A 23,186-nucleotide genomic window follows, 5' to 3' on the forward strand; every position below is an offset into this window, starting at 1 on the left:
GCTTCAAACTCACCAAGATCTGTCTGCCTCTGACTCCTGCGTGCTGGGATTAAAGGTGTGCTCCACCACGCCACCGGTCATACTTTGAGGTTTCTTTGGAAGGGCCAAGATCAAAACAAGATAAAACCAAACAAAAAAGATAGCCAAGCCTGTTAGCAATTGGGTGGGGGGACACTCATTCACTGCTGGTGGGAGCGCAAACTGGTACAGCCCCTGTAGAAATCAATGTGGAAGTTCCTCCAAAAGATACAAATAGACCTACAAGATCCAGCTATCTCACTCTAGGGCATATGCCCAAACGCTTCTATATCTTATTACAGGGATACCCGCTCATTCATATTCATTGGTGTTCCATTCATAATAGCCAGAAAATGGAAACAGCCTAGAAGTCTATCAACTAATGAATGGATGATGAAAAAATGACACATTTGAAGAATGGTATACTATTCAACTGTTAAGAAAATATGAAATTTCTGAGTTAATTTATGGAGCCAGAAACAATCATTCTGAGTAAGGTAACCCTTCCTCAGATTTAAAAATAATTACCATGTTTTCTCTCATATGTGGACGCTAGCTTTTTAACTTTAGATATAAATGTTTCTTTTGAAATGTCCACAAAAGTTAGGTAGCTAGTAAGGGATCAGGAATGGGGAATCTTTCAAAGAAGGGAGAAATATTGCCAGGCATTGGTGGTGCACGCCTTTAATCCCAGCACTCAGGAGGCAGAGGCAGGCGGATCTCTGTGAGTTCAAGACCAGCCTGGTCTACAGAGCTAGTTCCAGGACAGGCTCCAAAGCTGCAGAGAAACCCTGTCTTGAAACCCCCCCAAAAAATAACAAAGAAGAGAGAAATATAATGAAGTATTAAAAATAGAAGGAAAGGATTAAATTGTGTGGGGGTGGGAGGAAAGGGTAGAGAAGAAAATATGGGGAGGAATTAACAAATACTAAAGACCTTTGGAAAAAAACACATATAAATCTACTCCTGTTGGAGATATGTAGAAAAATATAAGTGGAGTTACCCTATAATGGGGGACAGTACCCCAACTAGACATCACATACTCACTCCTAATAAATATCCCAGTACCAGGAATGGGTTACTTCCTTTTGAGTTGTTTGTGAGTAGGGTCCCGTAGACCCACAAACATTGCAGCCCATTACCCTTCAGAAGCTGACAGTAGGAACTTACTGCTGAATAAATCACATGTTTGAGCCATAGAACGTGGAGAAATCAAACTGGACCTTACCTGGGAGCTTCATCCCACTAGCAGTTCTAGAAGGTGCAAAGCACACTGCCAGAGGAAAAATCATTAATAATACCTACCCAGTTATGAATCCTGAGAATTATAATAACAAGCTCCCTGGTAAAAATATGCCCGCTTGTGCAATAGTGGCACAAATGTTATGGGCGTAACCAATCACTGTTTTTTAAAAAATTGAATTTAAGGCTCATCCACAAGATGGAACTTGACACTGTCAATTAGAGCAAGAACCTGAGGCTAGACAGGCCATGGGCCCTATGGGAAAGCCTACTAAGATTACTCTGCTGAATGATTCCTAGTGACTAACTGCTATTCCCATAGAGCAATGCACTTCCAAACCATCGTCAGAGAAGCTTCTTCCTGCAGTAGATGGTGATTAACACAGAGGCCCCCAGCTGGACAACATGCAAAGAATAAGAGTCAGAGACATTCTCAGCTCTAAATGATGCGTCGACATCACATCGTCCCTCTCCTCATGGCTCAGGGGTCTATGAGAAGAATTTTAAGAGTCACCTTAGGTATAAGGTGGCAGATGACTCCAAGGTAGCGGTATTTTCCAGACACAACAGGGAAGATGCTAATATGAACTCACAGTGGTTGTGACAGCATGCACAAGCCTTGCACAAATTCAAACCGGGCAGAATCCCAGCATAGAAAGGAGAAGTCGGGAGGAAGTTCCAACCCTAACTGCAGAGCTGTTGGCATTTTCTAGCTGCTTAGAGAAGAAATGTCATTTTTCTTTAATGATCCGACACCTAGTAGACTCTTACATTCCAGATCAAGTCCCAGGTCTCAGAGGAGTCAGACAATACAAGTTGGACTGGATGGGGTTTGTTGTTGTTTTTTTGTTTTGTTTTGTTTTAGTTTCTCTTAAAGTGACAGAGAAGAGGATAGAACATGAAGCTGGGTGAGTACTGAGACTGTGGAGGATCTGGGAAGAATTGGGAAAAGGATGTTAATACAGTCAAAATATATTGTATGGAATTCTCACAGAAGTAGTAAGCGTATTGTTTTAAAAGCTATTCTTATATCAGCAAGGGCACCTGGACCTCCCTACATGTTCTCAAGCATGATTCTCTCCCTCCATAACTTTCCAGCTTGATCTCCAGGTCGAATCCCACCCTCTCAGGGAAGCAGAGCAGCTCCCTCCCAACTGTCTCCCTGTGCTTGCATCAGCCTGCAAAACTGTCTTCAAGGAGACCTTCTGTAACTTCTCTCTCTCTCTCTCTCTCTCTCTCTCTCTCTCTCTCTCTCTCTCTCTCTGTATGTATGTATGTATGTATCTATCTATCTATCTATCTATCTATCTATCTATCTATCTATCTATCTATCTATCTTTCCTCTCTCCTTTCCCCCCTCCTTTAAAGCTACTGCAGACTTTTCTGATGGAACTTCAATTGCACAATAATTAGTTGTTTCTGCACACACACCCTCCCCCCATTGGATTATGAACACGTAAAACCAGAGGCCATGAGTTCATTTTGGCAACCCCTGTGCCTAGCCTGGCACTTCTTTGTTAAAAAGGCCTCGCCTCGGTGAATGAAAGAATTAAATCATTAAAAATCACAAGATTAATTAAGAGTATGAGTTTATGATTGGTCCATTGTGGGCCAACTTTCAGTGTAACCAGTGTTTAGCACCGGGCCTTAAACGCCGCACGTGCTTAACGAATGTTTGTGAGATGCATGAATAAATGATGGCAGGTGAAAAATCTCTTAATTAGATCCAGAGGGCCCTCTCTATTTGTAAATCCAAATAAGAAAGGCATTCCTAGAGCCTTGGAAAAGCTGTGTCCAAGCCCACAGCTTTGTTTCAGAAAAGACTCATCTGAATGATAATGACTGTGGAAAAGAGATTGGCTCCTGCGTAGACGGGTGGGGAGGGGCGCTCTTTTTGTTTATTTGTTTGTTGAGTTTTGTCTGGGCTTCTAACAAAGCCAAAATGCTGGAACCCACGCCCCATGGCCTAACAGAGACCTGTCCTTCTTCCGGTCTGCAGGAGTTTCTAGCGCGCGTTTCACTAAAATTAAGTCATCTGTGGCACACGGATCAAAACTGGGCAAAGTAAAGAGACTAGTGTTACGCCACTGCGGGTTTATGCTGTTGTTTGTAGATCTGCAAGCCACACACCCAAAGCTTTGAGGGCCATCTGCTCTCCACTCTGGAGATGTGATGTCATTATCTCTAGGAGTACTCTACTGCTATGTCGCCAAAATGGCCTGAGCCCCAGTCTTCTAGGACAATTAATACAGTCTGCTAAACTTTATTATGTGCCATGCCTTCAATGAAACACAGACATGTATCTGTGGGAGGACAGGGTCTCATTGTGTAGCCCTGGCTGGATGGAACTTCCTGTGTACTCCAGGCTGATCTCAAACTCCCAGAGATCCACCTGCCTCTGCCTCCTGAGTGATGAGATAAATCATGTCCAAGTGTGGCTTTTTTTTTTAATTTTATCTCTGTATGGGCTTGAACCACGCATGTATGTGTGTGTATTCAACATGTACATTTGTGTATGCAGCACATGACTATACATGTGTGTTGTATATGTGCCTGTGGTTAGCATTTGGTACACACACATGAGTGTACATGTGCATGAGCATACAAGTACATATGGGGGCCAGTATTCACACTAGATGCCCCAGATTTCGGGAGGTCAGCTAGTTCAGCTAGTCAACTTGCCGTGTAAATCCCTTGTCTCTGTCTTTAAGCGTTAGGACTACAGAGAGGCTACTAAACCTGTTCAGGTGGGTGTTGTGGATCAAACTCAGGTCAACACATTTGCAAAGCAAGTGTTGAAGCATAGGTTACTTTTTTAAAATATTTAGTAACCATCAAGCATAGCTTTCTTCACATTTTATGAGTTTAAAAATGTGTCTTCTACTTAATATGCACGGCATCGAAAGACTGAGAGTCCATGACGAAGTTAAAAGAGGTGCTTAATTTTCCTATGCCACGATGGTATACTTATTTCCTCTCTCTTCCCTGATTAACTCAGGATTATTCTTTATGATCCTTGCCCAGTGGAAAGGAGAAATTAACTATAAGAATCAGAAAGAGCACATAGAAGTTGCTAGAATACCACCTAGCCCAGAATGGATGCTCCAGACGTAGTGGTAGTTTTGTCAGTGTTGTTACTGTTTGTCCCTCATATTTTCATCCCCTCAACCAGCAGAACCACAGTGGTCCACGCTATATTTAACTGAAACTTGTTCCATGTGGTTTGGAGAATGACTTGCAATAACAACGACTTCTATTCGGAGTGACTGAGCTTGTTAAACCTACAGCAAGCCAAAATAAAAAGGATAAAATGTGTGTGTATGTATGTGTGCACATGCATGCAGCACCAGTGTCATGGCACAAAGGTGGAGGGCAGAGGTTCCTTGGGTCGACCTCAGGTAGTCAGGTCTGGAGGAAGACACCTTTATCAACAGAGCCATCTCACCCAATGTGAATAATCTTGAAAATATTAGCTGGAAGAAGCAGGACCCAATAGAGAAAGCAGGATATGATTCTACTCCTATGAGCTCCCTAAGGACGGCAGTTTTGTGAAGAAAACACGTGTTTCCAGGAGGCAGGAGTGGCGTGGGACTGTTGCTTGGTGGGCACAAAATCTCTGAGATGCCAAGCAAGCTCTGGAAGTGGACGGCAGTGCAGATTGCATAGCATCAGGAGCGCAGCTGATTCTCTTAGTTGCTCTTAAAAACACTAAGATAAAGTTCGTGTTAGGATTATTTCATCAGAACACCAGAGTAATACGTGCTTAGGGTTGAATAGTATCAAACAAGTGGTAGCTACCGATTTTAAAAGAAGAATGATCCTCTTGCCTCGCGGCTATCAATTGCCAGTAGCTCCTCGATTACCATGAGGCCTCATGAGCTCCTCCTCCCCCATGGACGCTGGAAATTTGGCTGTCCTGATCTTGTGTAGACCTTGTGTGAGCAAGCCCAGAAGTAGAGTCCCTACCTCTTTTCTACCTCTTCTTCCCTGATGTTCCCTGAGCCTCAGCAGTGTGTGTATGTATGTGGGGTGTGTGTGTGTGTGTGTGTGTGTGTGTGTGTGTGTGTGTGTTAAAGATGTCCCACTTAAAACTGAGTATTCAGCTACTTGCTCTCAGCACTGGGACCACTTATGAGCTCCTGTGTTGACTAGGCTCCACTGCAAAAGAAAGCTCCTCAAGCAGAGGTTAACAGCAGCCCAGGCCCTATGCATATCGGTATTTAGAAGGCAAGAAAACAGCATTATATTCTACCCTAGGGCCTATGACCTTCCCTGCCATGGGCTTTGGACCAGGTTTGCTTCTGCATCCCTAGGACTCTAGGGAGGAGTTTTATCCTAAGGAATAGGCCTCAGAGACAACCAGAAAGTGATTTTTGTCCTATAAGGGTCATGCCACTACTGAACCGGTGGGCCCGCCTTCCCTGACAGGTTAATATTGCAGCATGCAGGCTTCAGTCCTTGGTGAGATAGATCAATGATGTCTTTTCCCCTCCATCAGCCTACCCGCCTCCAGGAACCACAGAAGCTAGCCATCAGGGAAAGTGTTTCTTGATGGTTTGAGACCGACTCTCGACGTTCTGTAGTTAAAGTATGGGTGTTTTCAATAAGAGTCTTACCATGCTGCTGTGGTGGGCAATCAAAAGCAATGATTTAGCCTGTGCTGTCTGGAAGAGCTCCAGGGCCTCCCTGACCAACGTATGACTCGTAAGGAGACAGTCCATGTCTGGCAGTGTGATTTTTATTTAATAATCTATGTGTGCTGTTTGTTTTATCTCTGTCAACCTGACCCAAGCTAGAGTCATCTGGGAAGACGGAACATCAGTTGAGGAATTGCCTTCATCAGATTGGCCTGTCGGCAAATGTGTGGGGAGATTTCAGTGATTAATGATTGATATGTGTGTCTGATATGTGAGAGAGAGGCCCACTGTGGGTGGTGCCTTCCTGGGTTATATAAGAAAGCTAACTGAGCAAGCTCAGGGGAACAAACCAGGAAGGAGTGTTGTTTTTCTGCTTTAGATACTTCCTGCAATTCTTTTTCCATTTTCCCTCAGTGATGTTTGTTTGTTTGTTGAAGCAGGGTTTCTCTGTATAACAGTCCTAGCTGTCCTGGAACTAGCTCTTGTAGACCAGGCTAGCCTCGAACTCACAGAGATCGACCTGCCTCTACCTCTCAAGTGCTGGGATTAAAGGCGTGCGCCACCACCATCTAGCTCTTTTCATTTGTAAATATCTTAGGTGTTCATTTGTTTTGAGTTGGTCTCCAATTTATGACCTCAGTCTTCACACTTCATCCTCCTGTAAGTCCTATCTGGGACTTACTTCAGTCAAGTTCGGCTTCATCCAGCTGTAACACACCTGTGTTTTGAACCTCTACTCTGTGGGAGCATTTACCTTAATTCTGGAACTCGCAGCATTAAACAGCGCACACATGGGTAAACACAAGCTTGTCCTCCTGAAGTTTACATTTTAATGAAAGGAGACAATACAAACTAAGTAGGTAAGAGAGTATGCTTGTCAATGATAATGTCTGAAAAATGACACAGGGCGGTGGTGGCGCATGCCTTTAATCCAGCGCTCAGGAGGCACAGGTAGGCGGATCTCTGTGAGTTCAAGGCCAGTCTGGTCTACAGAGCAAGTTCCAAGACAGGCTCCAAAGTTACACAGACAAACCCTGTCTCGAAAACAAAAACAAAGAAGAAAAAGAAAAATGAGTTTTGTCGGGTATAACCCAAACAATAACATACCTCTGGGGGGCTGGAGAGATGGCTCAGTGGTTAAGAGCATTGCCTGCTCTTCCAAAGGTCCTGAGTTCAATTCCCAGCAACCACAGGGTGGCTCACAACCATCTGTAATGAGGTCTGGTGCCCTCTTCTGGCCTACAAACATACACACAGACAGAATATTGTATACATGATAAATAAATAAATAAATATTTAAAAAAAATAACATACCTCTGATATGGGGAAAGAATGAAAACTGAATATCATTCTATACATTGTCTCTGACTGAATTAATGTCTCTTAGAAGCTGGTAAACTCTGAAAGGGAACCATGAGAAAAGTGGGCTTGCTTAATAAAAGATTAATACTTTTACAACTTACGGTGAAGTTCAGGGAAAGGCAGCACACTTTGTTAGTTCACAGTTCTAAGCTGGCGCTCGAGGAACACTGGTGCAGAGGAGAAGGGAAAATCCCAAAGCCTTTTCCTCTGGGTCTTTCAGATTTCACGGCCTTCCCTCTGCTCTCCAGCCCTAGGCTCCAAGGCCACCCTCTCCCTCTTCAACACACCAGCCCGTCATGTTAATAAGAACTGATCTGTAAATAGCCGTCCCCTCACCCCGTCTCCAATCCCCCCCCCCCTTTGGCCAGACTCCTACTTTTCGGCTCAATGGCACAGATGCAGCTTTGAGATGACGGGACCAGGCAGCTATTAGCAGCAAATCCAGTGCGGGAAATTAATGAAGGGGATAACTAATAAAAGACAGCTCAGGACAGCCAGACTAACTTGCTCGGAGCAGTAATTAACTTTCTTTCCCCCCCTTTTAGCTCATGAAGGTAAATATGCCGTAGGCACTCGTCCAGTCTAGCTCTTCCTTATTAAAAAAGAGCAGAGCTTTTCATGAGGAGCCGAGACTTAATCTGTTTCCCCCCCAAGAAGAGCAATTTTCAATGACTATGTGATGGGCTTACAGATCCATGCTGCTTAAATCTAGAAACACCTGTGAGGATCAGGGAGCCAGAGAGAGAGAGAGAGAGAGAGAGAGAGAGAGAGAGAGAGAGAGGGAGGGAGGGAGGGAGGGAGGGAGGGAGGGAGGGAGGGAGGGAGGGAGAGGGAGAGGGAGAGGGAGAGGGAGAGGGAGAGGGAGAGGGAGGAGGCGGGATGAGGGAGGTGAGTCTCCAAATGAAAGAAAACATCCTCCCCCCTCCACCTGGAATCAGCTTAAAGAGACACCTCCCCATCCCAGCCCCCAGCCCTGAGATACTCTGATTTCTCTTCGAGGGTAAGTGGTGCAGGGTAACTTACCTGCCAGTGACACACCTTAACACAGCTTGAAAAATACTTCTGTTGGCTCTCCTCACGCTTTTATCTTTCATTTTAATAAATTTGTATTTATCATTGCTATCAGCACAGGGATGCATGTGTGTATAGCCATTTTGTAGCTTCTGTTTTCCCCTTCTGGCTTTTTGTGGATTCCAGACACTGAACTGGGGTCTCCAGGCTTATGTAACTAGGGCATTTGCCTGCTGGGTCTTCCCCCTCATCCCTTTTAAAGAGAGGGCCAGAAAAAGTGTTAAGGAGATTGTACATGCCTTTAATCCCAACCCTCCAGAAGGAGAAGCAGTCAGATCTCTATGCTTTTGAGGCTAGTCCAGTCATCAATATGGGCTCCTTGGAAAATGAAACCTTTCTGAAAACAGAGGCTGGTGTTGTAGCATATGCTTAGCATGTGCAAGGGTCTAAATTGAATCTGCAACATGCACACACATACATGCACATGCACACACACACGTGCGTATGCGTGCCCACACACACAAATCTTTCTGAAGATAAATTAAAATGTTAGGTTTTGTTTAGTAAAATTTCTCTGTTTCATGGAAATATTAGAAATCTTCTGACTTGAATCTTTGGGAAACCCACTTCTGATCATAAATATTTGGCTAAATCTTTTTTTTTTTTTTGCTTGTTTGTTTTGTTTCTTTTGTTTTTTCAAGACAGGGTTTTTTTCTGTAGCTTTTTGGAGCCTGTCCTGGAACTAACTCTTGAAGACCAAACTCAAACTCATAGAGATCTGCCTGCCTCTGCCTTCCGAGTGCTGGGATAGTGTGGGACAATGGTCTTTTTTTTTTTTTTTTTGGTTTTTCGAGACAAGGGTTTCTCTGTAGCTTTGGTGCCTGTCCTGGAACTAGCTCTTGTAGACCAGGCTGGCCTCGAACTCCCAGAGATCCACCTGCCTCTGCCTCCCGAGTGCTGGGATTAAAGGCGTGAGCCACCACCGCCCGGCCGGGACAATGGTCTTGTACCCTGTAAAGATTTATCACTTGTATTGGTTTAATAAAATACTGATTGGCCAGTAGCCAGGCAGGGAGAATTCTGGGAAGAGGAAAGGCCCAGTCTGAAGTCCTCACCTAGATGTAGAGGAAGCAAAATGAGAATGCCTTGCTGATAAAAGGTACGAAGCCACGTGGTTAACACAGATAAGAAATATGGGTTAAGATATAAGAGTTAGTTAATAAGAAGCCTGAGCTACTAAGCCAACCAGTTTATAATTAATGTAGGCATCTATGTGTTTCTTTGGGACTGAATGACTGCAGGACCCGGCAGGGCAGAAACCTCTGTCAATACTAGGAGTAAAGGCGTGTGCCACCACTGCCAGTTATATTTGGTTAATTTTAGGCCTACCAGACACAGAGTCTCTCAATAACTGGAAAGACTGTGAGCTAGGCCTCTTGAGTTCACGAACTTTGGATTCCCCCAAATGGAAAACAAAACAAAGAACAGCAAAACCAAACAAAGAAGTTTCACCACATATGCTAAGTTAGTGAAATCATCACAGCCCTTCAGTTTAGTATGTGGTTTAGTGGCAGTTAACCATACTATCCCCTTTTAGGCTTCATTATCTCAGTGAATTTTATCCATGTGTCCCAAGATCAATCTACTCTTCAAACTGCCCTCCAGCCCTGTAAAACTGTCTTAGGCCCTTCCTAGAACAGATGAGACAAACCGTAGTTACCTGTGGTAGTTTGAATATAATGGGCCCTCATAATCTCATAGGGAGTAGCACTCTTAGAAGGTCTGGCTTTTTGGGAGTGTGTGTAACCTTCTTGGAAGATGTGTGCCACTTTGGAGGAGGCCTTTGAGGTTTCCTGTGCTCAGGATACTGCCTAGTGTCTCATTTGACTACCTGTTGCCTGCAAGATGCAGGACTCTCGGCTACTCCTCCAGCACCATGTCTGCCTGCATGCTATCATGCTTCCTACCATGACGATAAGGAACTGAACCTCTGAAACTGTAAACAAGTCACTTCAGGTAAATAGTTTCCTTTATAATAAGTGCCATGCTCCAGGTGTTTCTTACCAGCAATAGACACCCTAACTAAGACACAACCGACAGGACTCTTTCAGGGGTAGATGCTGTCCTTAAGGAGGGCCAACAACAATGGGAGCCTTTGATGAGCTACTACGCAAAGGTGAGATTGGCCCCATGTAATCCATCGGGACTGGTTGTGGTGAGGGGTGTGATTTTACACACACTTCCACACGAGTGATGTGAAAAATGTGAAGCTGGGTAAACTGGGAGAAAAAACAGTACCTTTCATGCTTCCAAAGTAAGATCATTTCTGTTATATGAAATATATTAATGCTATCAAATTCACAGGAGCATAAAGTAGAATAACAGTTGCCAGGAGCTGGGGGGAAGGAGACATGTCATGGAGAGCTACAGTTCAGTAGGTATAAAGTTCAGGTTTTCCAGATATAAAAAGTTTATTTTAGAAATCTGTAAAAAGTTGTGCCATTTGTATAATAATGTGATACACATAGCACTAGTGAATTATACTGCACACTCAAAAACTGATTAATTTATTTTTATTTATGTGTATATGTGTTTGTCTGCATATATGTATGTGTTCTACTTTTGTGCCTGGTACTCACATGTTGCAAGGAGGCCACTTGTTGGTTCCCAGCTGCTCAGCCGCAAAATAATCATACAGAAACTGTATTAATTAAATCACTGCTTGGCCTATTAGGTCTAGCTTCTTATGGCCAACTCTTTCATCTTAATTTAACCCATCTCCATTAATCTGTGCATCGCCACAAGGCTGTGGCTTACCGGATAAAGTTCCATCCTTGCATCTGTCTCCAGCAAGGGCTACACGACTTCTCTCTCTCCACCTTCCTTCTCCCAGCATTCTGTTTAGTTTTCCCTGCCTACTTCTATTTCCTGTGCAGACCCAAGACAGTTTCTTAATTAACCAATGGTATTCATAGCATACAAAGGGGAATCCCCCATCACTCACAGAAGCCAGAAGAGGGAATTGGATCTCCCAGGGCTGGAGTTGTCGACTATTGTGAACTGCTGGGAACCGAACCTTGGTTCTCTGTAAGAGCAGCACGTACTCCTAATCATTGACCCAAATCTCCAGCCCAAGATGTTTGGAATGATGAGCCATCAAGATGACTCAGTGGGTAAAGGGTGCTTGCCACACAAACCTAATGGCCTCAGGATGAACCTGCTGGTATCCATGCAAGAGAAGAAAGGAAAAAATAACTCCAAAATCTGGCCATCACACACGCACTGTGGTACATATGCCCACACATACATACCAAGCATACAGACACAACAACAATAATAATTTTTAAATACATGGAAGGAAACTAGTGAGTCATCTGATGCTATAGATTCTTAAGGCTCAGATACACCTGAGTGGTATATACCACCTTGTTTAAGGATACTTGGTCTTGTGTTTGTATTGTGGTTTAGTTTTTCTAAGATAAGGCCTCACGATTTAGCCTAGGCTAGCCTTTAAATCAAGATTTTTCTCTGTTCGTGTTGGAATTATAGGTATGTGCCATGCCACCAAGCACAGCTTTAATGCTCCTTTTGGATTTGAAAACAATTCTCTAGAATTTGAAGGTGAGTTACAAATAAAAGGGGTGAGCGAGAAGCTCAAGGAACAAGCGCTCTCTGAAAAGTGGTAACATCAAGGTCAGAATGACCCTGGGCAGGGTTTCACTCATTTTCCACTCGTTCACATACCTCATTGCTGAGATAAGAAGAGGACACTATTGAAAAACAGAAGTGCATTTATGATGTCTATTATTTGGTAAAATAAAGAAATGCCGTCTACCTAGCAAACTCTCAGTAGCTGTTCTGCAGCAGTCCGCTTTTCCATGGCTTGTAGGCAGTGCTAACTTAATGCTCGGGAGTTAGGCAATATCCACAGAGCACTGAGCCACTGAGCTCTGTGTAGGTCAGGGAGGCACCACTGCCCTGTGCGGTCCGGCTGCACCTGCTGGAGCACATAACAACTGTGTCCCGAAAAAGAAACGCTTGGGCATCTAGAAAAGAAATCCCCCCTTCCCGGTGCTGGAGAGCACAATCGTCTAAAGTATCTGAACACACAGCCAGGAGCCTGGAAACCCTTTTCAAATTATTTTCATACAGAATGATAAGAGTGAGTTTCTTGATAGCTGAAGAAGTCTAGTGAAGCCTTCTGTATCTAATGGAAGGGATGGGGCTCTGTTGCAGATGCTGTCAAGGGCTCCACTGGAAATCTGTGTTGCGCACGTGTCTGTTGTTAACAGACATCATCTAAAGTCACCCCCCTCCTAAATCAAAAGGAACACTGGTCTTGAACAGAGGACTGAGGAGGAGCATTACTGTTTCACCTGTACAATGTTTCTTCCTTATCTGCCTTCAAGCTAGAGGCATGGACATTTTGAAAGTAGAGAAAAAGAAATGTGGCTAATTTAGATACATTTGATCTAAAACTGCAGGTGCGGGCCATGTTCTAGGTACTTTGGTGGTAGGAGAAGCACAGATGTACCAATACCACATTCCTCTCAAGTTGGTGCCTAGCCATCCTGCTCCAAAGCTTCCTAGATGTGTTTAAGGCTTTTCTACATCTGACTTATTTCCCAAAATGATTGGTAAAATAAAGCAAGAAATAATTGATCTGTGTCCTGACATTGCTTCGGTCTTCTTGTATTAGTTTGAATGGGTGTTTTGGTAATGCAAAAACACAAACAAAAATAATTCTTCATTTTTCATTGCTTCAATGCACAGTGAGATTTATGTATCACAGGGAAAAATAACGGCAAGCTATAGGGTCCCTCCTTTGTCCCAATGGCACTGGGTTGGCTTCTTTCTGCTATTCTTATGCCAAGGAGGCAATAAACCCCCTTGGGAGTCACAGAGACGCCTGCAGTGCCCTGTCAGGGCACACAAGCTTTTATGCCAAAATACAATACACAAAAGGATCATAAACACGTTTGAAAAGGAAGATGACCTCTTTGTCACATAGAATTAAGCTTTACTTCAAGCTGCTGCCATGGAAACCAGCTCTCCGTTCTCACTTTCAAGATTCCTGTTCCCCTTTTCTACGGAGTTTCACGCTTTTCGTTTGTTTCTACATCAAATACAATCGAGAGATCTGGGTTCTTTGCTCCGCTGTTTAACGTCTCCAGGCATGCTTCCAGGTAGAGAGCAAAGGGGACTGAAAATGGAAATGAGGTATGAGGATAAGCGGGCAAGGTGAAGAGGGAGGGACAAATGGGACACGGTGGCTTCGTTAGAAAGGGAGGGGGGCTTGTGGACCACTGGGTGATGGAATCCACAAGAGATCTCTGGTCCTTTTTCAAAGACCACCTACAATGGGAACAGCTTCCCTTCCTGGTGTGTGTCTAGAAATGGCATTAACTCTTTGGTCTTCTTTTCTGCAGTTCGGTGTACTCTATGTCCGACAGCAGTCCCCAAGCCAGATCTCGAGGACAAGCTTCCATCTGGAAGAATTAATCGAGAAACCCTGCCTTTCTTTCTTCTAATGTGTATTGACTTTGTTCTTTTCTTTTAAAACTACATACAAAGAAAGCCAAACGCTTACACAGTTACAGCCTTGAAAGGAAAAAAGAAAAAAATTGAAGGGTAAGTAGCGCGCAGGTGAGCGGACCACACCTGAAGCTTTGAGATCCAAAGCGGGTGGACCACCTAAAGAATGTCCCGGTGAAAGGCTGGGAAAAGAAGCCGACCCTGGCGGTGAGGGTATTCCCAGGGTCCGGCTGCTTTCTGACATCCGTTTGCGCTTGCTGAGAAGTCCTTGTTGTATGTAGACTGAGCCTGAACCCGGGCCTAGGAGCTCCGCATGATTAATCCAAGCCTAAAAAGGAAGAGATCGCAAGCACAACCCTCTCTCCCTCCTCGCCCCCCCCCGCCCTCCGCCCCGGACCTTGGTACCGGGAGGAGGAAAAGTCATTTGATTACAGAGCAAGCACCATCAGGAAACTTTCCCACCCGGCCACCTTGCAGTAGGAATAATAATAACTCCACACACAGGCCTTGGCGTTCTGCTTTCCAGATGACGGGTTCTCTCTTATCCCGGGAAAGGCACCCGCTAAAATTGCCCCAAAACTGCGCCCCCCCCCACCTTCAGATTGCACCCCGGGACTGGATCTCTACTCTGATTTGAATCTCCCATCTAAATGAACCTGGTCCATCTTGGCGGGATAAATCAAACTGGGAAAACCAAACACTGGGGTGGGGTGGGGTGGGGTGGGGATTGCAGAAAGACACACCACAGCAGACCTTGCCTCTTCTGGTCCCTGGGGACCCCTGTGGGGACCCTCGCCAAGCCACGTGGGACGGCCTGAATCCAGGCGCACCCCGCCCCCACCTCAAGAGCCTTGGAAAACAAACTCCGGAGGACAATGAACTCCAAAGCGCCGGAGAGGGGGTGAGAACGTTCATCTCTCACACACGCACACACTTTGGACATTCCTTAAGTTTAATCATTAAAGTAGATCCTTTTAAAGGGGAGGCAGAGGCTTAACGTTGCTGTTAGTGACAGTCTGCCCCACACGCTCACCGCGGAATGAAAGAGAGATCTGGACCCAGCTTTGTTGCTTCATTCCCAATAGCAGACTTGGGGGACACCAAACCTCTGATTTCTGGCCACATCAAAGCACTGATTATGCAAATACCCATTTTTAGTAAGAATAAAAGAAACGGAGAGGGAATTATTTATCACACAATGAACCCCCTGCCAGGGCGGGGAAACAATAGATCAGACCAGATAGCCCCTCTAGCCCCAGGCTTGGGGAGCAGGAAGGGAGGGGTGCTGCAGCCCTCACGTTTTATTGGCCTAACCTAATTTCACTAATTCTCTTTTCACACATTTCTTTTGCTGATTCGCAGGCCAGGACTTTCACGCTCATGGGAGCTCCCACCACTGGCCGATTCAAGGGCAGCCTGCTTTATTTAATTAATACATTCAAAGCTTGCCTGGGAGCCCTAGGCGAGTGGGGGGAGGCCCTGGACTCGCGTGAGAAGTATCTTTTAACGGGTTCCAGGTGTCGGTGCCCAGAAGTCACCACCAGCCCACGGCTGTGGGATGCAGGAGATGCTCGGGGCTGCGGGCAAGGCCCTTCCGCAGCCTCAGCACCTGCGACCGCGACCGCCCGGTGGCGCTGCGGTGACCGGCGTGGGCCTGAAGGCCTCTCGAGCTATTACGACCACCCAGCCCTAGAGGCCAAGGCCACCGACGACCCTCTCCTCCTACAAAGCCTGGAACCACTGCCCATAGCCCCCAGCTGCACCTCTGAACCAGGGTATTTCTCTGGTCCAGCTCCTGATCTTTCTTCCCCTTCTTAGCCTCAGATTTATACTTCACAACAAATAATGGGTCCAATGTCGAACCTCCTAGTGTCTGGTCCCTCGAGGACTGGACCAACCGAAACTAAGCCTCTTTGCTAGAAAGATCTAGTTACAGCGCTGTTTGAAATCTGTCTTCATTAGAGCCTGCTGTGATGGGATGACGTAGTCCTAGAAAGGCGAGACCTGTAGTGCAGACAGACACAGCTCACCAAGATCTCAGGGCATGGAGCAGGGAGAATGGGAAAGCTCTTTGGTGCCAACTGCAGATGCAGCTGGGGCTTCTAGCCTGTGCGGGTGTTCATCCTTACAAGGAAAAGAGAGGACCGACTGGGCCTCAGGCCACTCGCTTTGGGAATGACAGTGAGACACAGAGAACTCCCAGGGCTAAGTGAGCCAGTAAGAACAGTAGTGTGTGTGTGTGTGTGTGTGTGTGTGTGTGTGTGTGTGTGTGTGTGTGTGCGCGCGCGCGCGTGTGTGTGTGTGTGTGTGTGTGTGTGTAGAGTTGAGGCCCTCATTTGGTCTGTCACATTGGTGAGACTCTATGGGTGAGAAGAGTACACACTAACTGGCTGTTTAGTGCCCAGTTGTCAGCGCTGAAAACATATACACAGCTAGCATTATACGGAAGGAACAGGTTATATTAGGAATATATTACTTATACATATATGCATGCACTAACAACATTGTTGTTGTTTTTTTCTTTAAAGCATGGATTTGGAGGAGAACACGGAGGGGTGTGCAGGAGGGCGTGGAGGGAGAAAAGAAAAAGGAGAAATACTGCAATTGCATTATAACCTCGAAAGGAAAAAATGGATCTGTCATTGAACCTGAGCCTCACAGATTGGGACTTAGCTGACTGGCAGTAACACCCAGGAGTCTGCTTGTCTCTGCCTCTCCACGTTGGGATTGCAGCAGAACTGCCATGCCTGGTTTTCTTTTCACTTGGGTGCTAGGGACCAAATGCAGGCCTTACTATACAGCAAGCATGTTCTGTGCTGAGCTGTCTTCACTGCCCTGTGACCTGCGTTCTTAGCTATTGAATATGAGTAGGTGTCATAAAAACAGCGGCACCAAATTTGGTGTGTCATAGCCTGTGATTAAATGGGGAAGGAAGAGCTACAGTAGGCCTCTGGGGGTGCTAAGCAAGAACCCCTGGCAGGTAGCACATGACGCTTACCTGTGGACTCCCTGCAAGCGCCCCCACCTTCAGGAAGTCCACAAACTTCTGGGCCTGGAGACACTGTGGAGACTAGACTACCTGTTGGTGAGTTACCCAAAGCTTTGGTGGCTCTGCCGTCTACTGCTTAAGACCTTAGAACACCTGGCTATGGGATGCTCCTGAAGGATGTTTCTTCATGTGTTTCCAGAGGAGATGTGATGTAGGACTACTGTCATCATCAACATGTTTGGCATCAAAACACTGATATTTTCAGCCTTTCCCACTGATCTTCCTGTGCTGCTGGTTGGCTTTTCCAGTACTAAGACAACAAGCAGGAAGAAGAAAAGTATCACTTGGTCCCATAACGTACCATCGCACCACGAATAAGGGTCTAAACCACAAGGAACTGTTTTTGAGGTAGAAGAGCTTGAGAGAGTGCTTTCCTAGCTTCCAGGACACACTGGGTTCAATTCCTAGCCTATCACAGGAAGGGGGCGGGCCCAACAGACCCTCTTTTGTCCAGTACGAAAGCGGACTAAATCTTTGGACCAATTCTTCCTTTAACTGAAAAAAAAAAACCAATGTAGCCATTAAGATCTTAAACCCTGGAGTTGGAAAGGTGGCTTCTGAAAGCACCGTCTGCTCTTCCAGATGACCTGGATTCACTTTCCAGCAATGGCGTGGGACTCTCCTTTCTGGCCTCTTCTACACTGCACACACGTGGTGCCCAAATATACCCAGGCAAAAAAAAATATTTATGTATAAAATAAATAATTTCAAAGGTACTAAACGCCATAAATTCCCTGTTAGTGAAGAATTTCAGACAGAAACCTCAGAAGAAGCAGTTATTTCTCTATGCAAAGGTACTGAGGTACTGAGGATTTAGCCATGACAAAACCGGGTATGACATTTATAGGAAGAAAGTACAGTGAAAAACTGTTTTAATTACATGGTTTTATTTTTGCTGTGTCCATTTGTTCACCTGGGGCTTAATTCTTGATGAATGTGGTCAACTTTTACTTGGTCGTTTTTCAGCCACGGGAGTGTTCGGAGGGTGAGTTGTAAGTCACCTTACTTTGGCCTTTTCTTCAAATGACTCTAACAAAGATTAGAAAGCAGAGCTGTTTCTTTCAGTATGTTCTTTGATTCTTTGTATTTGAACCATCTCTGAATGTCTCCTTTTCTCTGGAACTTCGTCTTTTGAAGCTAACTAGCTTGTTGAAGTGGCTAGTACAAAAATAGCCTTCCATAACAAACGAAAGAAATATTGTTATATTATGCAAGTAAGAGCTGGAAGGGGGAGTTTGGGGGCTGATATACAATTCCTACAGATGGAGAATGAATCCAAAAGAAGTTTAACTGGAAATTTATACACACTACCAGCTTAGGAAGTGAAATCTTCATTTATTTAGAGACAGGGTCTTACTTACTATGTAGCCCTGGCTGTTTTGGAACCCACTATGTAGACCGGGCTGGCTCTGAACTCATGGAGCTCTGCCTGTCTCTAAGAAGTGACTTGTTAAAGGCAAATTTGGGTTTGTGATGAATTCCACTCTTATCTCAGTATAGGTGTTTCAAATATGATTCGATATTTTGTAATTTCTTAGTGAAATTCCCCACCAAACATTACCCAGGAAATACAAATATACTCAATTCAATCTGTCAAGAACTTTAGTAAAATACAATTCATTCTGCATTAAAGGCCGCATCAGGGGGGGAAAAAAGAATTCAATACAAACTTATGAAAATTAGATACTTTATTTATAGCTTAATCACAAAACAATTTTCTTGTTCTTCAAGATGTAAATACATACTAGAATAAACTCTGTAGGATATACAAAAAAATACATACTTTTCCCATGAAATTTTTCTTCAAAATAAATAGAAGGGAACACGTGTGTGGCTGATCCTGGAATGCCCCGTGTCTGCTTAGGTTGTCAGACTGTTGATTTATTTTTAATCTCTTGAAAGGATGGGGGAGTTCCTTCTCCCCTAAAAGGTCGAGATAAATAATACATGAAGCAATCCTCCCTCCTGATTTTTCCCTTTTCCTCCACTTTTTTTTCTTTTGATAGAGAGTTCAGCCTAAATTTCCACGCTCGCATTCAGTCCTTACAAAGGCCTACAAATTATACAATGACTTCTAACCTGGCCCTCTAACAAAACAAGTTTTTCCCCTTATAAATCATAAGAGACAGATGGCAAAATGGAGAAAAAAAGGAAAGAGAAGGGCGGGACAATAGGCATTGTGACGAATCTGGGAAAAAGAACAAAGTGCACATCAGAGAGAGAAAGTTTGGTTTGACAGGTGAAATTCCCACAGCCTGCAGACAGCAATGGGAATAGAGCAGATGCCAGCCATTGCAAATGTGTGGATAATATTATTACCGGTAAATTCATTCAGATGCTAAGATACATTTCTTTCTACTGACATTAACATCTCTATGTAGAAACGAAGGTGAAAAGATCACAGGGACCAGTTGCATTCCCTCTGTGAGATTCACACGGAGTTCTCCTCCAGCAGCTCAGAGAGAGGGGAGGAGCGCCAGTCCGCTCTGCAAACTCGTTAGTTACGGCACCGGCATCTTTTCTCAGGGTCTGTCTTTATACTTTCACGAAGTCTCCCCCTCGCAGCCCCTCACCCCAACCCCACACGCCACAATCCTCTTTGACCCTAAATCCTCACATCTTCAATAAATCACAGAAGGTCTGTGTGTGAAGTTAGCTCACAGTTGAATGCACCAGCCGCCGAGGATCGATTGCCAGGGCTACCTCTGCTCTGTGAAGCGGAGTTCACGGCCTGGAGGGTGGGGGCAGGAGAAAGATGGGGAAGGAGGGCCAGGTTGAGGACGTTTTGGGTGGGGGAAGCTCGCGGCTCTAGATACAGTCCCTGGCAACGGGCAGGTGAGGTGCATAACGATGCTTATCCGGAGGTGGGGGCTGCCAGTAGTCCACATCTGACCCGGGGCTGGCGGGTGACAAAGTGCAGCTGTATGGGGACGTGGAGGTGGAGGAGGCGGAGGACGACGCAGGGCTGTTGGTGCAGCTCCAGGAGGAGGAGGAGGGCGAAGGGCTGTCCCCGCTGGCGCTGAGCGCGGCTTCGGGGCTCAACAGCACCGCCTCGGAGAAGAGCGACCCCTGGAGGCCGCCTGCGCCGGCGCAATGGTCCGCCAAGCGCAGGGTCTCGGTGAGCGCCCAGATGTAATTGTGGGCGAAGCGGAGCGTCTCGATCTTGGTGAGCTTGGCATCTTCCGGAAAGGTGGGCAGCACCTCCCGCAGCGCGTCCAGCGCCGCGTTCAGGTTGTGCATGCGGTTGCGCTCGCGGTTGTTGGCCTTCAGCCTGCGGGTCTTCTTGATGCGCTGCACTGTCTCCGCCGTCTTGGCTCCCCGGGAGACGGCCCGGGCGCGCGAGGGGCGCCGCTTGCACTCATGCACCAAGCCCAGCAGCCGCGCTGGCCGGCAACCCCCAGCACCCGACGCCGAACTGCTCTGCACCCCCTGCCCGGGTTCCACCCCACGTTGCCCAAGCACGGCGCCAGGCCGCCGCAGCTCCTCGTCCTCCTCCTCGTCCGCACTGGAGGACATCGGAGTCAGGGTCGCCGAGGCAGGGGAAGCCGAGCCCAGGAGCATCAGCACCTCCTCTTCCTCCTTCAACTCCAGAGTCTCGGATTTGACGAACATCCTGCGAAAGAAGAGGCAGATGAAATTTACTACAAGAACAGACCGGTAGAAGGGTCTCTGTCGTGTCCCCGTTAGGTGCACCCGTGAAGAAGGCGAGAATGGAACTGGGGAAGAGCGCCGCTGGCTGAGTCACCCGTTGGCCCTGCACTTTGCGGGCCACAGAAACCGTTGCCTCTAAAGCGACGGAAAGTCAGCCTGTGCGGGGAAAATAGCCTGCGAAGTTGGGAGGCGCAGAGCGCACACTTACCTACTCCGCTCCAGATGTGTCGCGGCACAGCTGCTGCTCTGGTGTGCGTCTGGGAATGTCCCCACAGTCGGGAACCAAGTGCGTTGTCCTTCGCTCCTTTGGATCGCCGTGGGTTTGGCGCTCCCTAGGCGCACCTCTGCGGGGGGCCTCTCTGCTGGGTGACTTTGCCAAGAGCCCCGGCGACCGCGGCAGCCCGCCCGGGTCTCGTGTGTTGTGGTGCTCGTGCGTGTCTGTCTGTCAGTCAGTCCCTGGCCGTGAGGCTGCTGGCACGCGACTCTCAGGCACTCCAGTTAAAGCCGAGCTGCTTGTGGTTCAGTGGCTGCGTGTCTGGCACACGACTCTCCTTAAAACCCCTTATATACCACCTAGAAAACAATCAGATCTGCCCCGGGGCCCCCTCTTCACCTACCCTTCCCCCGCCCTCTCCTCCTCCCCCTGGTCCCCCGCTCACCCTCCCCAGCTTATTCTTTTCATCGTATTATCATCATTCATTTCTTTCCCTTTCTTTAGTCTCTCTCCCCCTCCCCTGGCCCGGCCATCCATCCTCCTCCTCCATCACCCCTCCCCTCCGTCCCCCCTTTATCTAATCAGCATAAAATGGTTCTAAAGCTCCTGTTGGCGCTCCAGGCTGCAGCCCAAGCTACCGAAGCCGCGGTGGCGGCAGCGGCTCAAGCTGCGGCTGTTGTCGCCGCCGCTGTCTATTGTGATTGGTGGCTCGCGCTCGGCTGGAGCGTGCCGCTAATTTATTAATGAAAGGAGGTCGCGAGGCGCAGCTGGCCAATCAGTGTTCCCGGGACTCCGGGAGGCCTGCGAGCCACGCGCACCGGAGCCCGCTCCCTTTCAGCAACTCATTAGGGGCCCGAGCGCTGGGGGCCCATGGCGGGGGGGGGGGTACACCCGGACTACTGCTCCCGCCCGGGTCCTCAAGGCAGCAGGGGCTGCCCCTGCCGGGATGCGCGAATACGCGTCCTACCCATTGCTGTCTGGCCTCGCGGACGACGGGAGCCTGGGAATTAGTTAGCGGGGAGGGAAGGGGAGAGGTCAGAATCCCGGAGAAGGAGGCCGGGTGGTGCTGCCGAACATGTCTCCACAAAACCTCTTTGGGGCTGCATCAAAGAGTAGACGGTGTTTTAAACCGCCTTCGTTTGGTTCGGGAAGGGAAGAGGGGAAGAGGTACCTACGAGTGGCAGGCAGTAGGCACTCTGAGAGCGACTGTATTTGAGTTTTAGAGAAACTCACATAGGACGATGGGGGGTGGGAGTTCACAAAGACGTCCCCTAGAAAGGAAGATCGGCCGCAGAGCATTTAAAGAAATAAATGCCCCTTCTTGACACACTCACTTTACCTCCTACACAGTGAGGCTTCACGCGCTGACATAATGGGGTGGGGACTTCTGGTGTAGGGTAGATTGGGTATGGACAATACAAGCCTAGACCTGATGATACTTTAGTGTGGCTTCCTGTATGGGTGGCAGAGGCAGGAGGGCTGCTGCTCCTAGGAGCAAATGGGCCACGCTGACACTTGCGTGACCTCTGCTCTGCTTGCGCAGGGCGGGCGGAGAGGGGGGCAGGCATTGTTGGAACCCCGGCCCGTCCTCCCAATTCTGCATTTTCAATGAGAGAGACAGAGAGACAGAAACAGAGACAGACAGACAGAGAACTTGGAAGGAAACTTGTTCCGAATTGCTGGTCAGTCCTTCCCCCTTAGTTCCGCCCCCCACGCGCGCCCCCTCCTGTCACTCAACGGATTTCTCCCAAACGCAGAACCAGAGGCCCAGAAGTGAGAGTTGCGGGTGTCATTGGACTCTGTCCCCTGACATACTTTTTGCAAAGACCTTTAAACTAGAAGTGTCTTGGGAGTGGATTTAGCAGTCCTCCCGAACCAGAGAAAGAGATTATCTGTAGGTCTCCAACTCCTTGTTTTGTAGGGACTGAAAATAAGTTGAATTTCCGAAAAGAACGCAGCAGGAGGATGTTCTCGTCTTGGCACTGTTTTCCCAGAATGCTAATGAGCAAGACCGGAGTGCATAGGGTGAAGAAAAGGATAATTAAGGTCCCCGGAAAGACACTTGGTCTTTGCAGCTTTCCAACCTTCAGATTTTTCTGTCAAATTGGAAATGATCTTTAATTTGTTTTTTGATACATGCTTTCATTTCTTCCTTTAAAAACAAATTTCCTAAATTTAAAAGCATTATTGCATCTAGTTCCCACTAGAGCCTCTCAGAACAGTTGAGTTTCTCTTGTAGAAAGGATTGAAATGACAAAAAAAAAAGGACAGGAAAGACACATTGTGTCCTCAGCATACAGCATCTGTCCCTCTCAAAATGCCTTCTTTGGGGTTTCTGGCTCTGTCTAGGACCCCTCAGAAGCAGAACATTCCGGAAGGCAATGTGATCACTCAGAGTGAAAGATGTGGGATGGTCCAGATGATTGCAGGTGCACGTGATCGTTATTTTATAAGTAGTGATCATTGA

The 23,186-nt window shown here is 46.8% G+C and overlaps 1 protein-coding gene across 1 annotated transcript; it reads right to left on the reverse strand.

The window, feature by feature from the left end:
• Nucleotides 1-19,662: 19,662 nt before the first annotated feature.
• On the reverse strand, nucleotides 19,663-20,794 carry Neurog2 (neurogenin 2). The gene is made up of 2 exons (XM_075978999.1): nucleotides 20,714-20,794; nucleotides 19,663-20,467 (listed from the first exon to the last, which is right to left on the reverse strand). The coding sequence occupies exon 2, from the start codon at nucleotides 20,464-20,466 to the stop codon at nucleotides 19,663-19,665; it is 804 nt and encodes a 267-aa protein (XP_075835114.1). The 5' UTR covers nucleotide 20,467; nucleotides 20,714-20,794.
• Nucleotides 20,795-23,186: the final 2,392 nt, after the last annotated feature.

Source organism: Microtus pennsylvanicus, chromosome 7, assembly GCF_037038515.1.
Source record: "Microtus pennsylvanicus isolate mMicPen1 chromosome 7, mMicPen1.hap1, whole genome shotgun sequence".
Lineage (NCBI taxonomy): Eukaryota > Metazoa > Chordata > Mammalia > Rodentia > Cricetidae > Microtus > Microtus pennsylvanicus.

Excerpts from the sequence above, each read along its gene's own strand:
- Neurog2 (XM_075978999.1), bottom strand. The coding sequence starts at position 20,466 with ATGTTCGTCAAATCCGAGACTCTGGAGTTGAAGGAGGAAGAGGAGGTG.